The sequence below is a fragment of the Phascolarctos cinereus genome, unplaced genomic scaffold (genome assembly GCF_003287225.1).
Source record: "Phascolarctos cinereus isolate Bilbo 61053 unplaced genomic scaffold, phaCin_HiC Scaffold_9;HRSCAF=440, whole genome shotgun sequence".
Taxonomy (NCBI): Eukaryota; Metazoa; Chordata; class Mammalia; order Diprotodontia; family Phascolarctidae; genus Phascolarctos; species Phascolarctos cinereus.
The window spans coordinates 96,639,492-96,652,206 of NW_027556402.1; the positions used below are offsets into that span (position 1 = coordinate 96,639,492).

General features: G+C 35.0%; 1 protein-coding gene across 1 annotated transcript in view; it reads right to left on the minus strand.

Moving 5' to 3' along the window:
- Window positions 1–547: 547 nt before the first annotated feature.
- Window positions 548–12,715, minus strand: part of ETFDH (electron transfer flavoprotein dehydrogenase) — a 31,854-nt gene continuing 19,686 nt past the window's right edge. The window contains exons 8-13 of the mRNA XM_020994037.2: window positions 11,724–11,864; window positions 10,902–11,045; window positions 7,656–7,824; window positions 3,749–3,931; window positions 2,340–2,561; window positions 548–1,867 (exon numbers count right to left, since the gene is read on the minus strand). Coding sequence (XP_020849696.1) covers window positions 1,704–1,867; window positions 2,340–2,561; window positions 3,749–3,931; window positions 7,656–7,824; window positions 10,902–11,045; window positions 11,724–11,864 — 1,023 coding nt within the window. The 3' untranslated portion in view covers window positions 548–1,703. The remainder of the gene's footprint in view (window positions 1,868–2,339; window positions 2,562–3,748; window positions 3,932–7,655; window positions 7,825–10,901; window positions 11,046–11,723; window positions 11,865–12,715) is intronic.

Genomic DNA, 12,715 nt, shown 5'->3' on the forward strand with positions numbered 1-12,715 from the left:
AGTAACAATAATCACTCCCTCTAACAATTCATATTTTTATAGTGCTTTAACATTCATAAAGCATTTTTATCACCACAACCCTGTGAGTGAGGTAGTGAAAGTATGATTATGCCCATTTTACTGATTAGGAAAATAAGCACAGAGAGGTAAATTCAAGAGGTAAATGGGAAAGCCAGATATAGACCCCAGCTGGCTTGACACCATGGCTGCATTCTTTCAGCTACCCTATTCTGCCTGCTCCTAGAGTTGTTTGTGTAGTTGTACTTTATTACAGAAAGGGAAAATTGGAGAATATCACCAAAAAGATGGACTTGGTATGAAATCATGCAAATTTCCCCTAAAGATTCACAAGTAGGTTTTAAAAGAGGCAATTTGAGCCATTTCCAATTTAAGAAATTTCTTTTTAAAAAATTACCAATATTCCAGTTCCTAAAGCACTTGTTTAGCTAATGACTGAAATGACAAACACATGAAACACTCACTGACTCTGCCTACATTTTTATCACTTCCTTTATATAGGTAGAAAACAGTCTACGTTTAACAGATGTTATAAATGATCGATGTTTATTTTACAGCCATTGAGGCAGAAATGCAAATGGCCAAACAGATTAAGGCACAGAAGAATAAAGATAATGCAGCTTATAAAAAAAATGTTTACATAAGAACATTGTTTTTGTTTTAAAAGTATGCACTGACTGTACAAAGGCAGCATGAAGTCTATTTAAGGGTGTCCTTGGATATTGCATTTGTTCCATAATACAAGCCTGCAACAAATACGGAACTTAGAATTCCCTACATCTTACAGTCTAGTAGAAGATAAGAATTATTCTTAATAAAACTGTTACAAAATAGTGTAAAATCTTGAATTTTTACAACAGCTTTCTGCATAGTTCACATAAAAAATTTTTTTTTGTATTGGTCACGTCCTGTCTACCTGGAAAACATTTGAGATTTACATTTCTGTGCAAAGCAAGTGAAGGAAAAAACCATCAGCTTTAATTTTCATAATGTAATACTTCACTGAGCTTTTTGCAGTTAATATAGCAATCTGGATTTCTAATTGTCACTGTCTATACATATGTTCATATACTGTCTTTGATAAACTAGATTTTAATGAAATTTCATGTAATCTTCATTTTTTTACAGACTGGATAACTTAAAAATGATTCATTTATTGAAATCCAAGGAGAAATACTAATAATGATGATGATGATGATGATGATGATATATTGGTTTTCAGGCTTCAAATCCCCCAAGTTATTCACCCATAAAAAAAGTGTGACTCATTGACAGCTAGTCAACTTCATACATGATAGTACAATTGACCTATGGCATTTGTCTGAAGAATTAAACAGGTCTAAGTGGGAAGGAATTGCACACGTCACCTACTTCTATAAATGAACCCCGTTACAGCCCCTTCTGCTTTTCTTCAACTCATAGTGTGTCCCCCTTCCTCCTCTCATAATGTCCCATTTCTCTCTCTTTTCTTCTTTGATTCTCTTTAATTTGTAAAAAAAAAATTATTTTAGGTCTATAGAGTAATGCTTTTAACTTCATGGGAAGCTCAATCTCATTAATAGCAGGCTGCAGGGTAATTTCCTAAGTATTTAAAAAAAAATAACTTAAAGCTATGTTTACTATGAAATGTTAGGGAACTACCCATCAAGCAAACCACCAATAAATGAAATTAAGTGAGATTAACATTACATTCCATTGTAAGCAGGTCCTCCACCACCTTCTGGTACCACCCAGTTAATATTCTGACTTGGATCTTTAATATCACATGTTTTGCAATGGACACAGTTCTGAGAATTTATCTGTAATCGAAATCCAACACTCTTTTCCAAAGGAACAAATTCATAAACTCCTGCAAAGTAAAAATGTTATCTTAATTTAGCTATAATTTGGGGGGGATTATGAATGTTCATAATTCAAAATTATAACTTAGCTACCCTTCCATTCCTTTTCAGTAATAGCAGTTACAGAAATCTTTTAATTTTGTTTTCCAAATGTTCATTCATTCAAAATAACTGCTGTGATATAAACTGCTATAGATACAACTATGATGTGGCTAGCTAAATAATTAGGGACAAAGCTAGGCTGGCCTCACTAACTGGGGGAAGGTAAGTTCTGAAACAACTGTGGAGAGAAACTAAGTCAAATGGGAAATTCCTCATTTCTCAAGCTAGTTAAAGGAGATGATGATTGTTGGAGAGACACCTGGAACAAGTTTCAAGTTCAGGTGGAAGCTGGGCCACTCTTTTAAACCAGCAAGACTTTTCTGTGTATGCTTAGCAATATGAATATTATGGGAAAGAAGAAAAAATAAAAGTACTTGCCTGCAGGACAGAATCGTTGTTCTGGCCCACTATATATCACCAAATTCCTATCCACAGGTAAGCTGTCATCCTTCAGTGTTAAGTGTGGTGGCTGGTTCTCTTCATGATTAGTACCACTAAGAGCCACTGAGGAGAGGAGGTCAAAACTGATCTGTCCATCAGGTTTTGGGTACTCAATAGGTCTACAATCCTTAGCTGGCTTTAGTTGATCACAGTCAGCACCTAGAAGGATTTTGAATTAAGTGGTTAACAGAATACAAACTCTAGTACCACAAAGAATAAAAACAACAATCTTAGTGAACCTTCTACTAGTTATATGGAGAATGTAGCAAAAACTAACAAACATTTCTTCATTAAAAGATTGTTTCCCTCCTCACTGTTTTCCCTTTGAGAAAGTCAGTCAGTCTATGAGTATTTATTAAGTACCTACTACATGACAGGCCTGTGCTAAGTGCTGCGGATACAAAAAGAGGCAAAGAGGCAAAAGACAGTCTCTGCTCTCAAGCAGCTCACAATCTAATGGGAGAGACAACATGCAAACAACTATGTACAAATAAGCTATATTCATGATAAAATAAGAAAAAAACAACAGAGCGAAGGCATTTGAATTAAGAGAGATTGGGAAAGGTTTTCTGTAGAAGGTAGGATTTTAGCTGGGGCTTAAAGAAAGCCAGGGAAGCCAGAAGGTGGAGATGAGGAGGGAGAGTATTCCAGTATAGATGACTGGAGCTGAGGGATGGAGTATCTTGTTTAAAGAATAGCAAGGAGGTCAGTGTTACTGGATTGAAGGATACATGGGGGAGTTTAAAATATAAGAAGACTGGAAGGGTGCGATTGGGTAGGGGTGTGTCACTAGACTGAAGGATACATAGAGGAGCTTAAGGTATAAGAAAACTGCAAAGGTGGGGCTGGGTGAGGGGAAGTACCTCTTTGAAGTTTTAGGTTGGGGGCCTATAGCTCACCTCAGCCTCAACACCAGCCATTTCACAATGACCTGAACGATGAGTATGAAATCTTATGGCACATCTGGCCACATCTTCATACTGCTATCAACTCATCTTCCTCCTCCCAGCCAAACTCTAGGCATAGATGCATCTTTTTATGACAATAGAGAATGTCAAGAAAATCTTTTTCCATACCAAAGAAAAATGAATATTATCCTCAATCCTCTTAATCTACTAGTAAGTATAGTATAATTTCCTTCTAAAGACTTAATGCACTGAATATGAAGACTAAGATTTATAATAACATTATATAAATATCAGTATAAAAAATTCTCTCAATAGCCCACCTACTTATAGAAAGATGACCCTATCTGATGACCCTGTTTGATGACACAAAATTTGATATGATGGCCATATATTTATATTTTATATAGTCTGGGGAAATTAATATAATGCTCAGATTACCTTTATGTTTCAATGTCCATGGTTCCATTCCTCTCAATATCCAGTAAAACAATCCAGTGTAAATCATCCCTCCATACAAACCCAATGGTGAGTGGCAGGCAGGCCTGATGTTTCGAACAGCATAAAGTTCCTTCCACACCCATGATTTCTTCAAACTGTCCTCATACTCAGGCACATGGAGTCCTATTATTCAAAAGTTTCAGCTCAGATAATTTGTGTGAAAGTGCTTTGAAAAGTAGAAAGCCCTGTACCAAGTAGTACTACTAAGATCTGAAGTAATTTTAACCAACAGCAAGAGTCAAGTAAAAATGGCATGAAAAGTATCTTTCGTGTGTAAATATATGTAGCACATTTAAAAAATTTCAGAATTTTATATGTGAAAAATATTAACATCTTGTCATTTAAAGTCAATGAAAGGTTTTTTTTTGGGGAGAGCATGGAAAATTTTCCACCCATCAAGGATATTACAGATCTCTGAAATACTGATAAAATGAACATGAAAAGACAAAGTTACAAAATGTATTATGAATAGGGATGCTTTTATATGGTTTGAACCATCTTACTGTTTTAGTTTAACAATGAAGACTTAAATCATTCCTGAAACTAATCTGATATATAAACATGTTGCTGACATACATTCTATACCTCTTCTATAGACCGTGTTCTCTTGAGTTCTACATCGCAGCCTTTTACTACTACTTTTCCTTGCCTTGGACTCCATCCCCTTCTGTCAAGTTCATATTCTGACTCCAATTTGCTGTTACATCCCAGTTCTGGTCCTTTGTAAGATGCACCATGCACAATGGCATTTAATATTTAATAAGTATATGTGAAAGAGCAGAAGTGTGGCTCTGAATGTTCATATAGCATTTGCCTGGTAAAACTGACACGGCATGGAAAAACGTGTGGCCAAATGATGTGGAATTTCTTAACAGATACAGCTTTTTGGTTGTCTTTTTTATTTTTGTCACTGAACCTTTCTTTGACAACAGTGTTTACTGACTGCTTTCATTTGTAATTTCTGCTTCCTTTCTTCTCTTTATACTTTTCTTCCATTCTGCCTCCTTTTATTTCTCAGTTTTTATTGAACAGGTTGGATGCCAATGAGTAAACTCCTTTCCTATCTGCAAACGCTTTCCACTGCTCTCTGCACCAAAGTTATTTCTTCAACACCAGAAACTCCCCATCCCCTATCCCCCTATTCTGGGTACTTGAGAGGACCAGAAGGTCAGTTTCTGGACAAAAGTTTTGCTGTAAAACTTTTAAAATGGTTCTTCTTCTAGAGTAGGGATTCTTAACCTTTCTTGTGTCACAGACCCCTTTGGCAGTCTGGTGAAGCCTATGAATCCATTCTCAGAATGTTTTTAAATTCACAAAATACCTAATAGCACAAAAGACACATTCTATTGAATACAATTATCCATACACACACAAAACAACAAAAAAAAACACCAAAGGTAGATGTCTAGTCATCAGGAGAATCTGAAGTACAGAAAAAAACTCTTGCTCACATTCTTTTCATAGCCCTCTTGACACTCCACTTTCCTATTTTACAATGAATGATTCTACTCACTTGCACAACATGCTGCTAGCTTCTCTACCTCTTTTCTGTGATGAGCCTCCCTTGACTTCTTCAGTTCATGCTTATATTGTATCTTACCTGGATTACTTTAACCTTTTTTTTTTTGCCAGGTTCCCTAGTTCCAGGCTTTCCTAACTACCAGTGCCATTAGCTATTTTTAAAAAATTAAACTAATAAGAAAACACACACACAGATAAATAAAACCCTTGTAACAAATATGTATATGTAAACCATTCCTGTACCTTGTATCCATCACCTGCCTAGAGAAGTCAGAAAGTGGTAAAAGTCACTACCTCAAACTGCTATCAGGATGAAATTTGCCATCTCTAAACCTGAGCTAATTTTCTTTCTCCCTAAGCTTGGCCTTCCTTCTGACTTCACATGAGGTGTCAGTAATAGCACTCATCAAGTTTCAGATGTTTCTGACTCTTTTCTGTCTAATCTCCTATTCATCAGTTAGAATCCCTTTGATTCTTCCTCTGCCATCTGTCTCACATCTCTTCCTACTGCTCTCACAACTCTTACTGCTTCCCACTTGGATTGTTACAACAGTTTCTTAAAAGGTCCATCTAACCTCCACTCATCCCTACCCCATCCATCTTTTATACTGCTCCTCTTAATACTAATCTTCCTTATGTACAGATCTCTTCACGTCATTTCTGTGCTCAAAAATCTTCAGTGGCTCTCTATTTGCTCCCAAGGAACAAATCACAGAATCAAATTAAGTCAGAACTGGAAGGGACTTTAGAAATTACCCCCCTACCCCTCCCATTCTTCATACTGATGAAGAAACAGAGCTTTAAGTGGTTAGTTACACAGCAAGTGTCAGAATTCCAACTCCTTTGCCTGGCTTTTTAGACACTCCATCATCTATTACCCTGATGGTGGGAAAGATTGAAAGCAAAAGGAGAAGGGGACAGCAGAGGATGAGATGTATAGATAGTGTCATGGAAGTAATAAACATTAGCTTGGACAGACTCTGGGAGATAATGGAAGATAGAAGCGCTTGGAATGCTACAGTCCATGGGATCATGAAGAATCAGACATGACTGAATAACAAAAATAATCTGTTAACAACCTACTTTTCCAGCCTTATTACATATTATTTCCTACCACTAGAGAGCTCTATGGTCCTTGAAAACGCACTGTTTTCTCCTACTTTTGTTATGCCTAGAATGTCCTCTTCTCCCTCTTCTTTGCTTGCTAAATTTCTACCAAATTTTAAAAGCCTAATTCAAATGTCTGTCTCCTCCAGGAAACCTTATCTGGTCCATCCTGTTGTCACCCTTCAGATCTCCATGTCATCACTATGCATTATAGTTATAGGTATAATATATCCCTCTTTAACTATACTGTAAATTCCTCAAAGGAGGGTACCGTTTTTCTATAGACTGCGTATCTCCTTTAGAATCTAACATAGCCATCTGTATTCAGCTGGTGCATAATAAATGTTTCCTGAATGAAATGGATTCTTTCTGCATTTAAATCCCTATGACAGTCTACTAGTTACAGCCTACTAGTTCACTAAAGATTGGGTTCTAAGATCTTCACCTTGCATTTGAAAGCTCTTCAGTTCAAAGTTCCCTTTTGTCTGCTCATCTCATTTCTATTTTTAATCCTCAGTTAAAACAGTGCCTGAAAAGCGACTTTTCTCTCTTGCTTTCCTAGGAGTCTTTTCAGAATGATCAGAGAAGATGCATTCATCTTCAAGTCAGAACATGGAACTCTTATGATTATCTTTCCCATCTTTACCTGATTAGGTTCTTGCCTTTGTTTTCCATACCCATGCCTAAATCGTAGTTATGCACAAGTTATATGCAAGATGAATATGCCAGTTTTTAGTTAAACAGCATATCTTGTTATGTCTGTGTAACACATCTGTACTATCTTGGAATGCAAGCTCTAGAGGGTTTATTGTGTTCTAGGCACAATCACATATTATATATGTGATTTTTACAGAATGGTCTGACAAAGGTAGAACATAACTCAATCTCACTTTAGTTTTCTTCACATCTTAAATGACAAAAGCAAAAGATGTAAAAAAAAACCAACCCAACAACAAACCCTAGATATTTTAAAAAATTTGAATCTGAAGATTACATACATGAGTTTTTACCATAACATATCATCTTATGAGCATAGTTCATTGCTTATATATGAAATAGGTATGAAAATAATAAATTTATGTTAAAATTTTTAAAAGCCTGATTTAACTTAAATTTTTCATATAATTTATATATATATTTACATTATCTCCCAGGGAGCCAATGCTTCTAATGGAGTAAGTGATGGGTTTGCTCCATACATTAACTAGGAAGTTCTTACCCAGTGTTTCTGACTGGAGATTCTCACTGGTTAGTTTGCTGAAAATGGATTCTGCAGCCAAAATGCCACTTTTCATTGCAGTGTGGGTACCTTTGATCTTAGGAACATTCATAAAACCAGGACTACAACCAATTAGCACTCCACCAGGGAAGGTAAGTTTTGGTATAGACTGAGGAGAGAGAAGAGAGAGAGGCATAAAGATTGAGGTTCCAAGCGATATAAGTAACATTAAAAAAACCACACACATCTACCTAAATAAATAAATAAAATTTCAGCCTGTGTAGTTTGGATACTGAAAAATAATTTTCTTTTAGTAAATATATTATAATTAATACACTGAAAAGATTAAAAGGAGGAAAAAAGCAGAGTCAGATGAATAACTACTAAATAAAGAGACATGAACTTTGGTAGTCCTCAGAGAGAGGTTAAACTTTTACTTTGTTTTTTATTTCTTGAGTTCTAGAATAGGGAAATAGAGGTTTGCTTCAGGGTAGCCCCAAAAAGGAATAGTTAATAAAGAAGGTGGAATTCACAAGATCTAGAGTATATCACTGGACAACAGTTAAGTAATTATACTTATTTATAAGCACTCCAAGGATATAGTTAGTAACAATTTTGACTGATGTAAAACTGAAGAACTAGCTAAAAAAAGTGGATTCTCTTAGTACCATATTTTATTTTTTAAAATTACTGATTTATTTAAGATTTCAAAGTACCTTTTTCTCCTACCACACCACAGGCAAGGTGCAAATATTATTCCCATTTTACAGATGAGAAAACTGATAGGCTCAGAGCATTGGCTTTTCAAGGTCCCACAGCTAAAACGGGTCAGGCTAGGATTCAAACCCAGATCACTGTGCCTAGTAAGGTACTGGTGTGACGCCCTTGGGATACAAAATCAGGGATTCAAGGAGCACATTTACTCCCTGTCTTATTCCTCTCCATCTCTAGGAGAAGAATTTTTCCCAATATTTCCCTCCTATTCTTCAATCCATGAGGAAGTGAACATTTATGAATTGCCTACTATGTGCCAGGAGATGGGATACAAAGACAAAAGTAAAACAAAAGTCTTTGTTCTGAAGGACTTTATATTCTACTATAGGGAAAACAATCTGCACATATGTAAGGAAATAGAAAATACCTACAAAGCAATTTTGGGGAGGAAGCTAGGAAGCCCTCTTGTAGAAGGCTGCTCCCGAGGAAGGGGGAGTAAGAGGTACAAATCAGCTAGTCAGTCAGTCTGTCAGTCAGAGGTGAGGAAGGAGATGAAGTCTAGGCTGAGATAGGAGATGGAATATCACGTGTGAGACACAGCAAGGATGCCAGTGTGGCAGGGGTGAGTAAAGGAGAATCTGGAGAGTGATTATGAATGGTTTTAAATGCTAAAGTGAAGAATCTACATTTGATTCCAGCGGGAACAGGGAGCCCTCTGAAGCTTTTCAAGGAAGGGAATAACTTGGACCTGCACTTTAGGAATATTACTTATTTTGGCAACTATGTGGTAGAAAGATAAGAGAAGGGAAAAGACTTGAGGTATGGAAACCAATTAGGAGAATACTGCAGCAGACCAAGTTAGAAATGATGATGATGAAGACCTGAACTAGGATGGTGACTGCATGAGATGAAAGAAGGGAATGAAGGTGAGAGATGCTGTGCAAGGAGAACTGACATGACTTGGCAACTGAATGGATACATGGGACAAGGAAGAGTGAGGATGGCTCCAAGATAGTGAACCTCAGTGACTAAAAGAATAGAGGTGTCCTTGATAAAAACAAGGAAGTTTGGAAGAGGGATGGGTTGGGGGAAGGGAGAGAAGTTAATGGGTTCTGTTTTGTACATGTTGAGTTTAAGATGCCTATGCGACATCTAGTTTGAAAAGCCCAAAAGGCAGTTAGTGATATGTGTGTATATTTTGTGGGATGGGGGATGGGGGAGGGAGGGGAGAAGCTTCAAGGTCAAGAACTCTTGCACTGAATCTTCTTATTAGCAAAGTGGGGCAAGATGGGGAGTGAGAGTAGAATAGCATGAAGCCTTGTGATTCCTAGGGAAGCAGAAGTTCTTCAAGGGAGAGAACTACTATTCCAGGGACAGCAACAACATGGATAGCCATTTCTATAGGCAGTAATGACGACAACTCCAAAAGACTGAATCACTGTTAGAAAAGCAGTCACATATAAACATATAAAATCAGGGGTTCATAAGTTCAGATCATGTACTAGAAATCTCTTTTTAATGCTGCATAGCAGAATGTCATAAAAGGTAGGTACTTCTTCATATCTTATTTAAGAGAATTTAGTTACAAAGGCAACAAAAAAATCTCATTATAAGGTGCTCTCAAGGCAAGGGACCCAAAAAGAAAATACTGTTTTAAGGCTCTAGTGATAATGATGCAATAAAAGGGAAATGTTGGTTATCTGTGACCTTTATGGACATGAAATCATATATGTTTTACTTCACAATAATATTATAATACTTTCAAAGATAGATTTATAGTTACATATAATTAATAGATATAAACTGGCATATAGAATTTAGTATTGTAAATTATGGATTTTTGAAGTATTACTAAAATTTTTAAATTTCATTTTGAATTTCAAAATTCAAAATTATTTAAACATTTTTTATGAATTCTACCTATTTACTAAAGGATACAAGGTAGGCTACAGAGTTAAATGAGATATAAAAATAGAACTTAAGCTATCTAAAAGGAGCAAAAGGAGTAAATGTAAATAAAGTAAATATAGTAAGTAAATTCTTAACTGGTCTCAGTTTGCTCAAAGCTAAAGTAATAGAATTTTCATTGATAATTTGTCAGGATAGAAACTTTTTACTTCAACTAAATTCAAGAAAGAATTTATTGCATTAGGGCTTTGCATAAAGGAGAGTGGGCAAGAGTAGATCAATTATGGTTATACAAAATATAAAAGCAAAAGGCTGTAAAAATTACTTTTTAAAAGACAATTTGCCTTTTGGGAAGGCTGACACAGTATTTGATTTACAATTTAAGGATGCTAACAATTGTTACATCCTTTAAAATAACGACCAAGTAAGATAACATATTCTTAAACAATAGGTGGTTTGCAGAAATTCTATAATTTTTTTCTTCCATTTTATAATTCTTTTCATCTCAATTTTACGCCAGTTTCAATATTAAATTTATGATAACAGAGATATACAGTATACAGCAGAGAGGAAAAAAACAAGGAAAATAACTTTGTGCTAAGAAAAGGAAAGAATAAATATTACCTGAAGGCCACCTTCATTGAGAGCTCGGGCTCCATAGGCAATCCTTTTCCCACCTTCCAGGGTTGGCTGAATGCTAGGATGGTGTTTCCACCTCTGAAACTCTCTAAAAGGGCTTAGGTATGGATTTTGATAATCTAAACCAACCTTTAAAAAAAGTATTTTTATATTTTAAGTCAGGCAGACCCTATCAAATTAGCTTAAATTCTATATGATGTCAAGTTAACTAATATTTACTCATATCACCTGTGAAAGCATTTAACATCTTAATAACTGGCTATCTCAATTTAAGAGAATAAATAGCATGTGAAATCTGTGTAGGAAAGAAGACCAACAAACAATATAGTAACAGATTTTTTAAAAAATCAACAGACATTAAGAAATCAGAATAATTTAATAGTATTCTGGAAAGATGTGACATACCATGGTAGATTTAGCTATGGAATAGACCTTAGATATCTGTTCCTTTCACTGATAAGGAAATTGAGGCCAGAGAGGGTAACTGATTTGCCTAAGATTACACAATGAATAAGTAGCTGACCTAGGATTTGTCAAGCATACAGAAGGATCAAATCCACTTCTACTTTGTTTTGATTTCTGCAGATAATCTAATAGAGAATATTCTAGGTATGCCAGTCATAATTACATATGAGAATGTACTTAACACATTCTTATAAATAATGAACATTTTTTATTTCTCTAAGAGTGATATTGATGGAAGTGAAGTGTAAACTATTAGTTTTTAAAGTCTTTTATGTCCTCTTATTTCTTTAACAAAAAAGATGCTTTAAATGAAACAAGTATTGGGGAAAAGAAATAACTTACCACAAAACCAAGAGCTACCATTGGTTCACTCTCATTCAAATGGTAGAGGAAAGACCCTCCGTAAGTATGTCTATCCAAGGGCCAACCAACTGTGTGTTCTACTTTTCCTGGTTTCCAATTCTTTTTGTCAATAATCCATAACTGCAAATAAGACACAGACATATTTAATGTCTTTCTTTGTTTCTCAGCAGTGAAAATTCCTTGGAAAAATATATATATGGACCATATATAACCCAAATATATACATATATGTCTATGTGTGTGTTTGTATATCCCAATTAAAATTTAATAAAAAGGATCAGAATTTTAAAAGTTTTTTTCAGGTGCCAGTTAATTCCTAAGTATATCTATTATACACGTATAAGAAGGACAATACCATATTAGGCCAATTCAATGGTTCTTTAAATGGTTTATTTTCCTTTTAAGGTTTTAAGTTTTAGTTTTCAAGGTTAATTTTCTTCTTTTACTTAAGAAAGTTTCAATAAATGCTATATCTTTATAAGAATTTGTAAGCTTTCAAAACAACGAAAATTCCCAGTATGATGCTGGAATTAAAAAAGTACAAGATCCAAGGTCTAGTAAACGCATACTTCAGCAATTTTTAATATCATGTGGCAAAAAATCAGGAAATGAAAATATCCCAACGTTCTTTATTTTCTTTCACACTATGGAGTTAAGAGTATGAATGGATATGACAAATGGGGTTATTTCAAATGAAATCAAATAAATCAAAGTAAAAATATATATTCTGTAAAATTCAAGAAATTGAAGATTTAAAGGAGAAGATAAATTAAACAATGTCATGCAAGGCTGACTACCTAAAATACAAGCCTTATTTTAAGACATATTACTAACAGAGACACAGATTAAAATCTGTTACAAAATCAATTAAAGATTAATTAAAAAGAAAAAGCTCTGAATAACCAGTACAGTTCAAGTCTTAGTCATTTAATTCATACAACATTTGATAAACACTAAATATCAATATAATA